At 39.2% G+C, this 18,805-nt stretch overlaps 1 protein-coding gene across 6 annotated transcripts; it reads right to left on the bottom strand.

Moving 5' to 3' along the window:
- Nucleotides 1-1,005: 1,005 nt before the first annotated feature.
- Nucleotides 1,006-17,136, bottom strand: nkx2.2a (NK2 homeobox 2a). 6 transcript variants are annotated; one of them, XM_035994902.1, is made up of 3 exons: nucleotides 11,512-12,058; nucleotides 10,517-10,849; nucleotides 1,006-2,119 (listed from the first exon to the last, which is right to left on the bottom strand). In XM_035994902.1, exons 1-3 carry the CDS (start codon nucleotides 11,774-11,776, stop codon nucleotides 1,929-1,931), a joined length of 789 nt encoding a protein of 262 aa, XP_035850795.1. In that variant the 5' UTR covers nucleotides 11,777-12,058; the 3' UTR covers nucleotides 1,006-1,928. The 6 variants fall into 6 exon arrangements, with proteins under 6 accessions (XP_035850795.1, XP_035850794.1, XP_035850792.1 ...); XM_035994901.1 differs by lacking the exon at nucleotides 1,006-2,119 and adding an exon at nucleotides 17,034-17,136 and having other exon boundaries at nucleotides 8,445-10,849; nucleotides 11,512-11,835; XM_035994899.1 differs by lacking the exon at nucleotides 1,006-2,119 and adding an exon at nucleotides 13,975-14,226 and having other exon boundaries at nucleotides 8,445-10,849; nucleotides 11,512-11,835.
- Between the last annotated feature and the right edge of the window lie 1,669 nt (nucleotides 17,137-18,805).

The raw sequence follows: 18,805 nt of genomic DNA, 5'->3' as shown, positions 1-18,805 counted from the left end.
TTCCTGTTGTATTTACTGAAATGGTTTGACAGTGATTATGTACTTCATGTATTACATTTAAAAGACACAAATGCATTGTGTATACCTGTTACACTTACAACTATTCTTCATTTCCTAAAGTAACATGTCCCAAAGAGCATGTCACTATGTTGGAAACATAGATAACTTACCCTATCTATGTTTCCAACATAGTGACATGCTCTGTAACTCCCACATATATTAATCATCCTGACCTCAAGTATTAAACTTGAGCATGAGTTGTTTGTTTTTGACATTTGTGTACCCCAGGTAATTCAAATGTATAAATATCTGATGTATCATAATGAACCAGCATGCTGTTGGGTGGAAAGCACACGGCTCAACACAAATTCCACCACTTAATTAGAGGGGGATTTAAACACTGTACTTGGGTAAAGGCGGTAATACCACAATGTAAAATGACTTCAAATACTATATACAGTATAACATTTTTTAATTCACTTAGGTGTCACAGGTAAAGGCATTCATTCTGAATTCAATTTCAGAGTGTATCAATGAGCTGCAGCTGTAGGTGTTCCTTTCACCTGTAGGCTTGCTACTACATATACTGTGGTTTCAATTACAGTGTTTTGTATATTACATCTTATTCTGCAATAAGTAACTATTAACAACTGCTGATAAATAATGTGGAATCAAGTGTGCAGTATTTCCCTCTGAAGTGTAGAGAAGTAAAAGCAAGTCTCGTACAATTAGCAAGTACATGTGTAAATATACTTATTTACAGTTTATTATGCATAGGTTTTTATGGAAATAAACCTGAAACTTCTGTTATTTGTGTTACATAATGTAACATTTTGTTGTATTTATTCTTCCTAATGAATGTGTCATCAAGTTGTGATTTTAACCCCCTAAAATAAAAACTATAAAATTATTGTAAGGGTGGCATTTATTTTATTGAACAAGTCTAGTCAATTTGTACATTTTAAAACAACAAACTTTGACTTTGAAGTGCTGTACATGTAAGTTAAAAATACATTTAGAACAATTAAATGGCAATAAATACATTGTAAAAAATACAAAAAGCACAGTACATAGAAAGACATAAACAATCATGTATTGATATTTTTGTTCGTGAAGACTCAAAAGCTAAAGTAAAAATGTAGGGTATAAGAATTAATATATAAAAATAGCCAATAGCAGTGGAAAACCTGGCAGTTAAGAATAAACTGGACAATCTGGGCAACAATGGAAAATGCTCGACCACTCCATGGGATTTTAACTAGGGCAATGCACAGAGGATATGAGGGGCCCTCAGGTTGAGTGGGGCCCTGCAACAGAATGGGGGTTTGTGCCTTGCTCAGGTGTACTTTGGCAATGGCAGCCATGAATGTGATACTACCCATTAATTGACTCAGCTGGGTTACCCTACAAGTAGCAAGCAAAGGACAGTGGGTTGATGGGAGGTTGTGTGTGCTACTGCATCGCCTTTGTGTGGATGAAAACATGGGATTGTATCTGTGACTATAGAAGACAAATACGTTCAAGGTTATTGCTTCCATCTCACGCATCACAAGGAGCATAAATACTGACTGTGAAACATGATACAAGAAAGTCAGACCGTGCATTGATCGGCTCATGTAGAAATACTGCACCTATTCAGCAAAGCAAGTCCACGAGAACGAAATATCATGGAGAAGCTTCTTTTTTTTTAATGTATTTTCCATTTAGTGAAGATAGCTCCGAAACACATTATAAATTCACCACAATACAAGTGCACAAACACATGATGGGCACAACGTGCTACACATATTTTACATCCTCTTTGTCCAGGAAGTTAATTAGGCAACTTGAATTGGTAAAACGCATTGCTGCCACATTGTTGCTCTTTGATCATCACGGATGCTGATTGAAGCATGTCTGAAACAGATGATGGCTAGCTGTTATGAGGCTCAAAGCCCCAGGATCCATTTGCAGTGTTGGCATCTCAAGCACCTCATGTTCATCCTCTGAAGAAGGTGAGACAATCCATTAAGTGAAAGGCATAAACACTCAACTCTGGGAACCTGATTGTTGGCGCTGTCCCCCATCCAGCCCATCTGACTGCAGCGGACTGTGGGTTTTATACAAGACAATTCAAGTCCTAAGATGGAACATTGAGAAAGAGAAGACAAAAGGAAATAAGACCATATGGCAATTTGCATATCATAACACAGCAGCACAACTTTTAATAAAAGAGCTCACAGATGTAAGAGATGGAACACTTTGAGACAAGTTGGCTCTAAATATTCATTATCATGCATTGTAGGTATGAATTTACCTGCAAGAAATGGCTATCAATTTTAAGCTAGCAATTTTAATATATATATATATATATATATATATATATATATATATATATATATATATATATATATATATATATATATATATATATATATATATATGTTTGAGTACATGACATGTTTGTCATATGTATGTTGGTCTTCTTCTTTGAGCAACACAAATGTATTGAATAATTGAAAAAGGAAATAAATTACATTAAAACAATGACATTGAATAGCATTAATTTCTCTGATCTTGTACATAGAATGGGATAAAAACATGTTTGTTTTTTGCACAATGTCATTAAAATGTGGCCGTTTTTTTTAAAGTGTCAAATCTACATAAAATACCACAACGGTCAAATTGAACAAAAGCAATTGAAAGAACGTGTCTCCTAATCTAAAAAATTGATCCAGTAGACAATAAACATTTGGTCGCTGTTGTCTATCACAGTTTCAGTCCATTACAAAGAGTGTCATGAACACCTCACGTGGTCTGTAATTATTATGATTTTTTAGCCATTAAAAGTCCCCTTGTGTAAAATTCAGTTCTTTGTTCCACCAAGACTGTCAGTCTGCTTTTGTCATGAGCCAGTGTATTAGCCAAGCATAAGAGTGTGTGAGAAACATAATGCAGACACTGCAACTTGAAACTAAATTGACTTTTGTCTTATTTAAAGTTTCTTTCAGGAATATGTTAACATCTCCTTACAGTAATAATATATTTATATGACAGCATGAGAACCAGTTTGTGTAGCTGACCTATTATTTTTATGGAAGAAATATTTGTTCCAAGACGACATTGTTAACAGATTGATAGGCAGCATTGTATGGCAGCAAAGAAACAAACTTCATTAGAATAATGCAGAGTAACTAACTTTTACAAATGTAAAAAATAAAATTAAAAAAATAACAATTGGCATGAGATTTGACATGCCAGGTCATGGCATAAAACTAATTAATGGTCACTATATTTGTCCAACTTTTTCCTTGTACATTGATTCAGTAATGATGGATGAATGGTTATATATAGATCATATTTTCCCCGGTAATGTACCAGAGTGAGAGCAGGAGGACTCTGAATGAAACAGTCCTGCTTGAGGCACATTTAGTTGTTAATAGCTCTCAAAAAGCTCCCAACATTTTTTTTTTACACTGACTGTCACATTGCTTTGTCATTGACTCTCAGAGAAATAGATAGGGTATAGAAGATAAATGATGATGAAATAAAGAATGATATATACTGAATACATCTGGTGAGATTGTATGCTTTTTAAATGAACAATGAAGCTATGAAACTATTTTTTATTATTTTCCTATTGATACATACAGTATAGCAATAACTTCAAAATGTTAAAAATGACCTTCCAATACATTATAAACCCACTCTGTAGACAAAAGTGACCACAACAAAAAGCCAATATGATTTTCTGTAGTCCTTTATTTATTCACCATGGTATGTTTTTAGATGGCTGCAGTCATGGATTACTGATAGACAGATGGAGAAAGGTACCTGGGAAGAAAAGAAAAAAAAAAGCTGCTGTGTCTGAACACGCTACCAGATCAGATCATGATACTCTGCAGACTCTGTTGTTTTCCTAATCTCAACATTCAGCAAAGTCAAGAACCTTGACGCTCACTGCTTTCTCACAGAGATGACTCTAAACTGGCTGCTGCTCATCTGCAGTACTTTAAACTCAGACCTACTGCTAGCACAATTTAAGAACTGCACTATCAGCGTCTCCACACAGCAAAACACCGTTGCATGTTTTGTCTTGTCCAAATAAGCGAGAATGGAAGTTTATTTCCATGTGAGGCCCTTATAAGATCTTGTTCACTGACTCGGTTAAATATTAGCATTTTAGTATTCAGTAAAATGTCACACTGACTGGAGCGTGTTAGTCAGTCCTGCCGTATAGCTTTGCCTCAGTTTCAGTCTGATTTGGAACATGAAATGAGCTAAAAGAAATATCTTCTACATCTACTTACACTTAAAGTCTGTGAAAATGCCCTTACATGGAGACAAGGACACTTAAGCAAATCGGTTCTACATTTTCTCTCAGCCATGTTTTAACTGCATGTGAAAGAGCAACATTGTACACAGCTGATGAGAAAAAGGAGCTAAAAGCAAGTGTCATGACACTTCAGAGTAAGTAGCAGGAGAGTAATTTATAAAAGCAATTAAACAATATTGTCAGGATGTTTATTTGCTGGATGCATGCAAATGATTTAAATGATGCATGTGATACAGATGTAGAATATGAGGTAAAGAAGAATGCATGACACAATATTTTTTTATGATCAAAGGTTTCCCAGTAGATTTTCCCCTTTCAATTCCATAAACTAAATTTGGTCTTTTTATTCCCCTGTATATTCTCCCACTCAGTTCCAGCTAAACTGCCAAATAAGGATCCATTTATTTTTGTATAGGATCCCGAGAGACAAGGATATGAATTGTAAGCAGATGGAGGGGTTATTAATTCCATTAATTAAATATATTAAAAATAATAAAATATTAAGAATTGTGAATGCATTTGAAAAAACACATTGCAACAATGATTATTTAACTCCTTATTTGTCATGAAATAAACAGACTGGTTGCAGACTGTTGCAGGTGTAATATCAATGACTATTATCTGCTTTCAAATTGGATAAAGTAACAAAAAGAATCCTATTTTTATTCATGTTATGAAAACAACATGACAAAAGCCGCAGATGTTCAAAGATGCTGTGGGTATCTTTCTCTCTTTCCTTAAAATCCACAGAAAAACTGCCATCAAGCTGCAGCTCTTCTGTTTCTTCCTTGTTTAAACCACAGATACATGGTGTGTGTTCACCGGCTTCTTCTCATGCAGACGGGAGGCTGATCTGAACAATGCTCTGCAGATGCTCTGGCCCATTGAGTAAACTTGTGGATTTGCTGTGTGGATTCGCTCTGGTTCACACACACACACACACACACACACACACACACACACACACACACACACACACACACACACACACACACACACACACAGCAACGTGCCTTGTCTCTTGGAGATATTTCATGAGATTTTGAGATGTCCATCTCTGTATTCCCAAATCAAAAAAATTAAACAGAAGAAATCCTAGACCAGATTTTGAAATATTAGTATCTGGATGTGATTGTGCTATCCTGTGCAGAAGCTGTTTGTTCTCTCTGTGTATTTGTTTCTCCACACCAGCCTTATTAAAGTGATCAAAACTCTTGCAGATTAAAGATGTCTTTCCTTCCTTTCTCACTCTTCTTTTCCATCGTGTCCAGCATCCCTCCACCCCCTGCTGCTGCCTCTTTCTAACCCAATGAGGCCCCCTACAGGTGCAAGCTCACTGATGCTGAACCGAGCAGGTGCATAAAGATGGTAGCCTTTTATTTTGTCATTTGACCCATTTTGCAGTGCTTTGCATACTTCCTCTCCGCATGAGGAGATGATGGTGCTCAGGCACTTTGCAGCCTAGTAAGTCTACATAGTGCAGGACGTGATAGACATGTAAATAATACAAGTGAGTAGATTCTAGGTACCAAGTATAAGATTATAAGTATTTTGGTTTTGGTTTTAAATAAAGCAATCAGACTCCACTGATCTTCTGTTTCACTTAGAAGTTCTTCAAGGGGATATTTGTTGTCATATTTAGTTCGAGATGATGCCTTTCACAAAAGAAATGAAATAACAGTGACACGTTTTTTTTTGTTTTTTTTTTATATTGCTGAGGACTCAAAGTCTTCTTTGTTGTGAAGGACACTATTGAGCTGGGACTTTCCTTGGAAAACCTCACTTCAGCTCCATTGTTCACTTTCACTGATGTGAATTAATCTGCACCACATTTGTCCCCCTATGCTATTGCGCCACACCGTGGAAATACCCAGCCTCTCTCTCTCTCTCTCTCTCTCTCTCTCTCTCTCTCTCTCTTGGAAATGGAAACAGTGCTAAATGCCTGCGGACTGTTTACGTTGAGTCTAGTTCGTTGTTGAGAGCGATATGATTATGCTCTTAAGATCCATGACAATGTCATAAACCTCGATCATGCATTTAAAAAGACGGTCAAGTAAGTTAGCTGGGATGTCTGTTCATCAAAAAAAAAAAAACACGTTCATTTCTGCAGTTTCAGTGACATTGAGTGGCCGTCATTTGCAGTGCTGGAGTTAGATGAAGTTGGGCTGTTGGACATGTGCAGGTAAACGCTGCATGACGCCAACTAAAGACCTCTGCTTCCATCTTGTGGCAGCTTGGCGCAACACTTCCTCCTCTGCCTCCACCACCCTCCCTTCCTCCCTCCTTCCCCACCATCACTCCCTCTCTCTTTAATATCGGCACTGTGGCGAATCTAATCTGGATCTCCTTTAAGGCAATAAAACCCAGATAGCTTCCTTTAAATGAAAAGCACCGCTTATTACAGCTTTGAAATCCTCGTTTATTTAGCGATGTGCACGATAGAAAAATGATTCATGTCGAGGTTCAAATGGGCAGGATGACGAAGATCCATGGTGTCCCAAGTGCATATTTCCTCAAGTATTGTATTCCAAGGTATATAATAGTGTTATCCACGCAGGTTGAACTATGCTGCACGCCAAGATGTTTGTTTTAATGTCGCCTGTTTTATCCCTCCAAGCAGCCAAAAGCAATTTCCGATAAATCTGACTCTGTTGCTGAGCTGGTAGAGGGGTGGTGTAATTTTCTGGTGCGTTAATGACAAAATACGGTTGCAAAGCGAAAATTGTTCACCGTAAAAGTTTACCATAAAGGCTCTTACACTAAGTGATATTTATTTATTTTGCCGCTGTTTAGGCGCAAACACAACAGAGCGTGACTGGATGCACAAATCCATTTTTTTGGGACCTAAAAATGTGTTTAAATCTAAAATAAATTTGGGGACAAACAGGCTCAGAATGCTTTAGATTTTAAGGGGGTTGCTTTGTAAAATGTATAATAAAATACAAAAGATCTATAAATATAAATGCATAATAAAATATGACATTTAGAAATAAAAGAGCCATTTTCATGGCTTAAGTTCAATTTTTCCAACGGCAGTCACTCTTGGCGCATTAGTCCACTAAACACCTGCCAGTATCACCAGTTTTGGTTCCCATGAAAAAAACATCTGCATCCTACAGCACCACTTTCAGATCATCGGACACACAATGAAATTAGAATGCAAATGGAAGCTTCAACATTTACCTCTTAGATTAATTAACCTTAATATTGGCATATCGTGTAATTGCTACCATCTTGAAAAGCGTCTTGGTATAGGCTAATTTACAGCAAAATCCAGGAAAGGTTTTGCGAAATCCAATCTTTAGAATGTTCGCAGCAGCTCGGTTGTACACCTGATGCGGAAATCCATAAAACAGACTCTAAAGGGGGCAAATTCTATTTTAGAAACAGGCCTACGCATACCAGCGGGACTCAAAGCAAATAAGGAAGAACACTGTCTGGTATTAAAAATAGTTTTTTTGCGCTGTGACGAGCGACTTTTTTTGGACAGACAATAATCCGCCTTTCACTCTGGAGAACGGGGGAGAGAGGGGAAAGAGAAATGAGAAGGCTGTTGTTGGCATAGCTCTATCAAGGAAGAAGGACTCCCTGTTATCTGTGAATGGGGCTTCTTTTCTTCTTTTTTTTTACCAGAATAGATATAGCACGAATTTTTAATTCGTTTTTCTTTGAGAGACAACAATGCTTTATTTGAAAGCTTGATACAATTTGGGGTTTGTGAGAGATCCTTTTCTCCTTGTCCGAGCCCAGCTGCCCATATGGGATACAACGTGTGCAGCAAAGATCACAATGGCACCAAGTGACAGGCAGGACAAAAAGCCCAAGTATACATCTCCCTGACTCTGAACAGCACCAAGAAACTCTGTCAGTCTCTCTATCTACACTGTCTGCAGCCCCTCTCCTGCTGCTGCTCGTTAACATGCACGCCTCTAACATCCAGCAAAACCAGGCTGGGGCTTTTGTCTCTACTGTTGTGTCGTGTACTGTATTATGCAATGATAGAGTCACCAAACTGTCTCATCACAGAGGCAAAATCTGGAGGCAAAGAGCCACACAAAGGTCTACATTTTTCTATGAGGTTTTAAATATTAGTCTTCAATCCCATTTGTTCCTTTTTTTTTTTTTTTTTTTTTTTTTTAAGAAGCCAGAATATCAACCACAACAATCCAATCACAGCCAGTCCTTCATCACCACCTCTGGCAATATACTTCATAATTCCCATATCATATCGTATTTCTCCTCATACTTCATATTGCTATAGGCGATGATTGGCACGATATAAGCAACACGTAATTTCTTGTTTATCCACAAATACATAAAAAACGAAAAAATATAAGCAAACTGCTGATTTATTTGACCTACACGCTCAACCAGTGTTGAAACACAAAACCTCTCTGTCCGGGACAAATTGAGTCTGCGTCGCCCACAAAAGCAGTAGCCCCTTGAGACTCAATTCTGTAAATAATTAGCAAATCTGCCCAATTTGGCTGTTTGTTCAGTGATGATAGGGGCGACTCTAACATCTGTTGTGGGATTTTTGTCCCGGGACAAACATGATGCATAGATTTTTCTACTAGGTTATCATATTTACCCAAGATATTGACTGGATCTGATAATCCGCAGTGCGCTACGGGTCACTGGGGAGCCATTTGTGCTTGTTTTGGTTTCACTTTAAAGAAGATGGTGACTATTAGAGTAAAGTATAGTTGAACGTGGAATGTCATTGCTAACACGTTATATGATCATATGAAAAGTAACTTTATTAGGCGGTTAAAGCCCCTCTAAGCCGTGCGTATTTTAGTTGACCGTTGGCCGTGGTTAAACAAAGAAGACTGGTGACTCATTGATTATTCCTGCTCTATTTGCAGTTTAGCGCTTAACAAGATAACAAAACATTTATTGCATTAAAACGATTTTCCCCCCACAGTCTGCCACTTTACGCCCAAGGCCGGGAGTGGGAATGCTGACAAAAAGGAGAGCTTTTGACTCAAAGGCTTCTTATGTGAAGAAGCCCTCTTATACTAAGTGAGTGGATTTTAGTCCCATTTCACAAGTGACTTTAGGCTCTTTATTAGTGAGGTGTTCGGATTGGGAAAAAATATTCTCCGGATTAAATTTGCCTAAAAAGAAAGAACTGAAGTGCGCTAGAGATTTATTCCCAGAGTCAAGCTCCATTCTGTCCCACAATATAGTGTTTAGCTCCTCGCCTTTCATTGTGATGTTTAGATGTCTTTTCAGAGATGATCAAATCGAATATGGACACTTATATAAACCAAACCCTCTTTTCAAAAACACAGCATTTTATTTTAAAATCCTTATAAAAAATGTGGGATATTTAGCCAACATCGCGCGGCTACACTGTTATTTACATATGTGTAGTCACAACGTTTTGCCAAAAATCACTCCCCCGTTGTTTTTAAAATGTGTAAATATATAGAGGCCAATCTTCAGCTTCAAGCTCCCTAAAGCTCTCTAGGTTGCAAACATTTGCCACAAAATATTTACAGGAAATAAAAACAAAAGGAAAATAGCTGCAAAGTTGCCAGTGTTTATTCATGGCCATAAATATTTTTTCGGTCCATAAAAGAAGCAAGAAATTAAAATTTCTATAATTATAAAGTGGTTCGTACGTGCTGATAATAACACGAAGGGACAAAAGAAAAAAAAAAGAGAAAAACATCTCTACAACCAACACACAACATACTTTACAAAAAAATTCACAAGAAGAGCATTGACATTCTCAATAAAATCTATAAGGGAGAGGTTCGGACCCAGTTCTCTTAACGAAAACATGTAAACACGGCGCACACATGAGCCCCGAATAAAAATGGTAGTATATATATATGAGTCAAGCTGCAAAAATGAAAAGTCTTTTGTTTTTTGCGTTTTATTTTTTTTCTTTGCTTTGTGGTGAAACTCCCTACCGTGCCTCCAAGCCAAGTCTCTATAATTTCTCTCACCAAGTCCACTGTTGCGTTTGCACCAAGTGATGTGCTGGGAACTGTGGCGTGGCCGCGGCGCTGTACTGCGCGTTATACTGCATGTGTTGGAGTGACTGGGCACTATAAGCCGAGAAGGGGATCCCGGCCTGAAAAGTGGCCGCCAAGTCCTGAGCTTTAAGAGTGTGACAAGGCTTTCCATCCCTGACTAAGACGGGCACGGCCACCCGCCTGGGAGAAGGGAGATGGGTCACTTCCATACCTTTCTCGGCCCGGGCTCTCTTCATCTTATACCGGTGGTTCTGGAACCAGATCTTCACCTGGGTCGGGGTGAGGCGAATCAGGCTGGCCAGGTGCTCCCTCTCCGGGGCGGACAGGTACCTCTGCTGCCTGAAGCGACGCTCCAGCTCGTAGGTTTGCGCCTTGGAAAACAACACCCTCCTTTTCCGTTTCTTGCCGGAGTCGCTGCCGCCGCTGCTGGAAGTTTCCTTGTCGTTGTCCGGCGATTCATCGTCCGCAGACGGCTCCGGGGACTTGGCCGAGTCCTGAGAGCTGGCGGATAGACCGTGCACTGCGGCAAGAAACGGGAGAAACACTGTCAAAATGTTATGTTGTAAAGTTCCCAGAGACATTTATCATAAGCACAAGCCATCTATTCAGCAATCAAAACTTTGGGTGCATTGGCAAATAATGGTGCTGCTGCGTAACAAGAAAAATAACCTGATCGAGCACTTGTCAAAACAGGATTACACAGATAACATTTTTTAAGACATAAAAATGGCTAAATAATAAAACACCGGGACATTTTGGCTAATTTGAACTCGTTAGTGTAATTCTTAAAGTGGAAAAATCTTCAGCCCAAATCTCCACAAGCAGAACGAGTCAGTGAAGCATTAAAAGATGCATTGTCTGCCTGTAAATCCCCACATAATGCAGTCTTATATTTCACACCGTGCTTATACTCCGAATAACTTACAACCTCCTTGTTTTTCCACGGTGCTTTATCGATCACATTCTTACAATGCAAAGTGCGTTGAGCCTAAACACTGCATGCATTTGTTGAGCTGTAAACGCCTCAAAACGAGCGCAGCAGTGCACGGTGCATAAAAATGAATGCTGCACGCCACCCAGGGGCATCGTTCGGATGGAATAGGAGTCTGCATGCCATCAATTATGGCTTAATGTAACCGCATAGCTTATAAATATCACAGAAGTCATTATCAACAAGATCAAGAAGGGTTCTTAGACTCTACTTACATGAATATTGAATACTGTCCGTAGTAGCAAGCCATCGTGTGTAAGGATTGTCACTACTGTCATAAAAGGGGTTCTTTAAAGGCAGATTAGGAACGTTTTCTAGAGGACTTTGCACCAAAACTCCAGTGTTTTTTGTCGTGGACGTGGTCTCCGATCCCTCCGTGTCTTCCTCCGCTCCGGTGATAGATCCTTCTTCGTCATTTGTGTCAGGAAGGTCCAAAATGTCCTTTACAGAAAAGCCCGTCTTTGTGTTGGTCAACGACATATTCTGGTGGGGGGAAATATGCAGGGAAAAGTTGCTGCACCAGCTTTTCGGACAATCCGCTGTTTAGGAAGAAAAAAGCAGAGGCGATGTTTCAGGAAAAATAGGACGAGTAAGAGTCGCTCTACGCTGAAGTACAGTCAAAGCAGCCACTGTGGATAACCATTACCTAAGCAAGTAGCAGTGGATTCAGTGTCTGTAAGTCCAGGAAGAATGCCAAAGTGGCTGAAGTGCTATATGTGGCTCATGGATACTGTGCTACTGCTGGATGCTAGAGGGAAATAAGCCATTACCTTGTCCGATCAGTCCATATAAGGTTGGTCTCAACACATGAACCTGCAGTGTAAAAGCATTAAAACACGCGAAAGGTTGGCCACGTGTGGGCGGGTCTTAGGAGTCAAGTGGATGAAGACAGTGTTTGCAGATGTGAAATTGTGGGTTTTGGGGAGATCCGAGCCTCTACCATTGGTGCTTCAGAGCATGATGAGTGGTATAACGTGTCAATTAATTACAAAGACTGGGAGGGCCTTTTTTACACCATATTTACATACAAAGAACCTCCAAGTAGCTTCATACTCACAATACTTAAAAATCCCGTTTAAACAAATTGCTCCCACTGAAGCTTTTGCCTTTTACTTTCCTCAACAATATATTCATACATAAAAAAAACTGCATTTTGGGGTATTTTTTATTTTTTTTTAGCGATGGGAACCACGAGGATGAGCGGCTATTGTTCAAATATTCGGGGATAATTTATGTAAACCTTTTGTGTCAATATTTTTGCCAGGGCTTAAGGACAAGAGGCTGTGTTGAAACTGAAGCAGGACTGTTTGTTTGAAAGCGCTAAGCAAGTATTTAAGACTGTAGGCCTATCCAAATGGGACACTGATAATGAAGACTATAAAGCCAACAATAACAATACCTGTAATGATTATACCTTTAATAAAAATAACAGAAATAATATTATTAATAATGATAAAATAATAATAATAATGATAATGGTGATAACCTATATAGCATAAAAAAGCAATAGGCCTACATCAGTGTTTTCTCAGTTTATGTATACATATTTCTGCATACTTTATAATGCAATTACACTATTACAAATTTAAAAATCGTTTGCATTTTCCCTCAATTAATCTCCTCAGCTTCATCCTGGCAGCGCATCCTAATATTTGTTTTCTGCGTGTGTAGAGCCCCCTCTAAAGTGCTCCATCTTGCTTTTTCTGTGGAAATCCGAGTACCATTGTTGGTTACTTTATTTTCCTCCCCTTCAAGACTTTCCCTTTCGTTCTCCTCCCTCTGCCTCCTATCCAGTATGTGATGTGGGTGACAATGTTTCACGTTTTTTAGCAAGTCCTCTGCGCATCCTGGGTGGTCGGACCCGGGCAAACACAAATACAAACCGATTGCTAAGCTGCAGACAATGGGGGAAATGTAGACAAATGTCCGGCTCCTGTTGGAAGCTTTTGTCCGGTCGCAGTTTTTGCATTTATTTCAGGGGCGAAATAATAGATGATTGACGCCCCGTGCACAATGCTTTCTAACTGTTTGGAATAAATCTGAGGTTGTTCCTAGTTGTCATGGCATTCAACTGCTTTAAATGGACTATCTCTTCATTCAATTCCTGGATCCTTCCACAATGTTAGGAAAAGTCCTTCATCTCAGCACACACACACACACACACACACACACACACACACACACACACACACACACACACACACACACACACACACACACACACACACACACACACACAGTCTGTCTCCATGAAGGAAAGCCAGGAATTATTGTGTCTTTTAGTTTCTTGTAGTTCCACAGATTGTTGAATTGAAATTAAATTAAATTGATTGAATTGACACTTTCTAAATTATTTTATGATTATTATGATTATTATGATATCGTTTTTTCCCATAGTAGTATAATCGTATTATTGTGCAATACAATGTAATATTGAACATAATTACCTAAACTGCCATTGCATCATTTCCAGACTGTCTCTGGAACACAGTTTCTAAGGTTTCTGGTCCATATAGAAGTGCAGCTGACATATACAGACCTGAGGTAAATATTTCACCAGACTGGCAGAATTAATCACAAGTCTCAACCTCCCACAAAGGCTCCATTGAGCAGCGCGGGCTATATGGACAAACTGAAGCAGCGCCTGAGCTTCTATAAGGGAGAGAGAGGTTACTGACCTGATCCACCAAGTAATGCTGCACAGCTAAATCCGACATATGAAGGGACATCCAGCCCGCAGCAGACACCCAGAGAGCTTTACGCACCGCGGAGGAATGGCCCAGGCTGTAGCCTCTATGCGCATCTCATCAGGAGACTGACTTGGCCCATGCAGGACATTATTTCACTGAGACTTATTTAGTGCCTCAAAAGTGTGTGGAGCTAAATCAGTGTGTGTTAGAGCACGCATGCTTATCACCCGTGTCATTCTGCTTTGTTTTTTCTGCGTGTGGCACGGTGACAAGGGGGAAGTCACAGTAGGATTGGTAACGGCACTGGGCTGCAGACTGTGGTCAGTTGCTGGGGATGTACTATTTGATCAATTGAGCCGAGGGTTTCGGCAAGAAGAGGTAAATGTGCACAGGCTAAGTGGACGTACTCCACTTGGAGAGCCTATCGCTCTCTGTTTACCTGTTTACTTTCACAGGTAGTTCAAACAGGCCGCTTGCCTTTTCACTCTGACTGTGGCCAGTGTGCAGACTGTTTTTGCAGAGCGGGACAAGGACCAGCACCGGGAAATGTTCACAGTCCAGTAAATCTGCTCAGGATGCTTTCAGGCTGCAATTATGTACACAAAATGACATCAGTGTAAAAATACATGACAGATTTTGAGACTGATATTTACAGGATGGATATTGTGTCATAATATTAATACTCATAATTATTAAGAATACTAATAACAGCGTTGCAATTATACATTTTGATGTAATATCGATTTCTATTATTTGTGTCATTATTAGCTCTTTATTGGTGTTGTTCTTGTAATTATTAAGTTGTAAAATATGAACTATCCCGTTTAACAAACTTAAAAAGTTGAAACATTGTTGCAAATATGTTTCCACTGCTTTTCCCTCCAGGTGGGTAAATCATCCTCAATCCTGTGAAACGTGCGTGTGTGTGTGTGTGTGTGTGTGTGTGTGTGTGTGTGTGTGTGTGTGTGTGTGTGTGTGTGTGTGGTGTTAAACCAGAGAGAAGATGGGGTAAAGCAGGGCCTCTGAGCTGCAGATGCATCAGGATTTAAAGGACAATACGGGGCGCAGGGCTGGTGCTTCCCATCACCAGCTTATTTGAGTTCAGTTGGCACTTAATCTTCACATCTGACTCTAAAACGATACATTGAAATAGTATTTATCATCTGACTTTTGTGCATAAAACTGCATAGTGCATAGCCTGCACAAGACAAACCTTTTTATGTGATCATTGCTGTTATAATTATGCTATCACCAGTTTCGCCAGTGCTCCCATTTTAATATTATAAGCAACAGAGCTGACTGGCGCATTATTAAAGCTCGTTACATTTTCTTCTGATCCCAGCTTTGCAATCAAACGTACAGCAGAATGGACTCATCCAAAAACAATTAATTTTTCGGATGAACCCCCCAAAACGGGCCCCGTATGATTAATTATAATTCCCTCCTAAAAATGCATGCCCACGATTGTTCCCAAATAAGTGAAGAAAGAGCTTTTTATATTCTTGATTAAATAAATCTTTCGATTGAATGCACAAATAAGAATGCCGCAGGAGAATCCATAATAACGTTGATCATTCCCTCCTTTAATCGCTGAATTTCAGCGTGTTTGGATGCCTCAGGCAGGGAGTTAGTCTTTGATAAAGGTAACCCCTTCTGCCTCAGGGTGCCCATGATAAATGTACAGAGTGACAAGACCGATTTCCTCCCTCCATGATTAAAAGCCTACGTATGATATGCAGGTAAAGCGGGTCCGGTTTATTTATTATGGGGGCTAAGCCATGGCCCGGGGAGACTTGGCTTCAGGGTAGAAATCATTTTGGTTTTTTTTCTTTTTACAGAAAACCAGCCACCTTTCCCTCCCGGGCAAAAGTCTTTATTCGTCTCCTTTCCTCTAATGATTAAACATGTCACGGCGAGATTATAGCAGTGCGCCCATGCCCCGAGGAGATGCCTTCATTTGTTAAACCACCAGTTTATTTGTAACGCTGAATTTCATGCCACGCTGTGCCATTCGCCTTAATCTTTTTCTGTGTAAGACGAATTGCTAAAAAGGGGTTTATTATTTTTTAATCACTTCCTATTTCAGTATCGCACTGACATTGGCAGGGAGGAGGGAGAAATGGCTTGAGTCTCTGGGACTTCTTCAGATAAATCCCCAAAAAAGGAGGACACTATTATTTTTAAATGTGTAGACAATTTGTATGAATAAATAACAGATATAAATAAATAAATAAATCATCCTCTCCAGGAAAACCTGATCTGCCCCGTTCTAGATGACACAAGTACAGACAACTTGTCCTCCTTGTTGGGCAGTCTGTGTGTGAGTGCAGTAATAACATTAACAGCTGTTGACATCTGTAGAGCTCTAGCGGTCTCTACCGGCACATTTAAGAAACAACAGGGGGTTCTTATTGTGTGCACCCATTTAGACCACTTCTATTAGCCAATAATGTTACGAATGTATTGGGCATTGGAATTAGACACGTGTTGTGATATAAGAAATACTAATTGTTTTTGACGCAGGTTATCTTTATCCATGTCCATCCTACATTAAGACACACGTTCTTCAGTACATTAAATACGGCTTGTGTAACCATTTATGGAGGCGGTGTGTTATCTATCATGTGTTATTTTTTGTGTTGGCTGTTGGAGAAGCCAATCTTCTCACTACATCTTCTCAGAACAAACATAGTTTACAATTTTCCTTTTACATATTTCCAAATAATAAGGACATGATTTCTCCTGATTGAGCTCGGACATGAAGGTGCAGGCCACGCTCACATGTACAGTCACAACGATAAAGTCTAACTAGAAGCCCACGTGAGTGTGTAATGATCATCAACTGCTTCAGGCTGAAAACGCACAGGCCTACAGTCTGAATACGCATCATATTTTAAACACAGTTCAAAAAAGACCATTCTACACTAAGGACTAAGATGCGGGCTGATGCGCTTAACATAGCAGCAAAAGAAAATAAGCAGTGTCTATTAGGTTGTAAAAACAGAAAGTACTGTATGTAAACTGACTGGAGCATCCAGTGCGCTTACCTAGACAGGAGGGGGCTGAATGTGTTGCCAGCGTTAAGACAGCGCGCAGAGTTAATGAAATATCTCCAAATGGGAGTCAGGAGTGCGTGCAGAGATAAGCCTGATGTGGTTTATATACCCAGAAAGCAAGTGCTCCTCTTCTCATATTGTCCAAGAGCGTTTGCATAGCTGGCCAAGTGGCTTTGCTCTTGCTGACTGGCTAACATTGCATGGTGTTTGCTTTCCCCTTGCTATGACGTGAGACAAAATATTGGCCATATGTTCATCGGCAATAAATTGGTCTTGAGCGCAAACACAGCTCCCTGCGGACGGTGCTTTTAACCCTGCACAGCTAGTTTCCACTCTTTAGGATGTTTTTGGAACACGAAACTAACTGCTGTATAATGTAGATGAGTGACACTGTTGCAACAGCTTGTTTAAGACATAATTGTACGCCTATGGAAGAGCTGCTGGTTGATCTTTATACTGCGACCTATTATTCCTCACACAGGGCTCTCTAATAAATCGCTTGGTAACCAAGAAGCAGCGCTGCCCAAAGAGCAGATGTGGCATGTTATCCACGCCACAGTTGCGTTTACATTAGATACACTGATCCAATGATTGATAACCAAGGTCACAGTAATTGACAATGATTCGAGACCCGGGCATCTCCCATGAGGCAGACTACTAACACATAATGTTTGCTACATAGATCCACATGTGTTGACACCAGCAACTATGTGAGATGAGGCCACAGGAGAAAATGTCATTAGTAGCACATACAGGCAGAGAATAACAGCTATAAATTCCAACATATCTGCTCAGAAATAATAATAGTAGGCCTAATTATTATTATTATTATTATTATTATTATTATTATTATTATTATTATTATTAATTATTATTATTATTATGTTCATGTATGTATACGCATTTAGCTACATAGATCTGTCTTAAAGCCCCACACAAAAAATAGCAACATATTTTAAACGTGTCTGCGTTAGGATACTACAACTACCACGTAATACATTGCTTTCCATATTGTTAAATCTAGAGTAGAATACAAGAATTAAAAACGTGTGTCATGTATAGTCAACTTGAATCATGTAGTACTAGTAATTATTAACTGAATCATCTTCATTTAGCATTTATAGATAAAATAGGCTATAATAATATATAGCCTATACGTATTTATAAGTAAATCAGTAATCATTTTGTGACACTTTGGCTCAAAATAAGTTACATATTACGTACACTATACTGTAATATGGGGAACATGTGTTTGTGAGTGTAAAATTACAAATCCACTTCTTATTTTCCACTAACTGGTTGAACACAAAATAACAATGTATTATTTTATGCAATAGCTTTATAAAAGTGTCTTTAGCACTGTCTATTTACACCTGTTGCACGCTCACTGGCAACATTTCCCTGTATTAGAAAACATCCTCTCCTGTATCAAAGGTTATAAGAATATCTGGTCGGTGTGAAGATGATGACAGAACTTGTTGAGGAAGAAAGCAATATGAGCCAAACAACAGTTGTGCTATTATGACACCTTGGTGTGTCTGTGTCTGTGTCTGTGTGTGTGTGTGTGTGTGTGTGTGTGTGTGTGTGTGTGTGTGTGTGTGTGTGTGTGTGTGTGTAACTTAAATCAAGACAATGATTTTATTGTGGGCAGTCTGGAATCTATGCGTGATAATAATAATAGCGTTGCCTAGTAGTGCAGGAGCGGCCATCAATCAATAGCGAATACTTTACTGATGGGTTTTGTGCAGGGCCACTTTGCTGAT

Source organism: Sander lucioperca, chromosome 18 (genome assembly GCF_008315115.2).
Source record: "Sander lucioperca isolate FBNREF2018 chromosome 18, SLUC_FBN_1.2, whole genome shotgun sequence".
Classification (NCBI taxonomy): Eukaryota; Metazoa; Chordata; class Actinopteri; order Perciformes; family Percidae; genus Sander; species Sander lucioperca.
The sequence above is the reverse complement of the archived record's forward strand: the minus strand, read 5'-3'. Positions and strand labels throughout refer to the sequence as shown.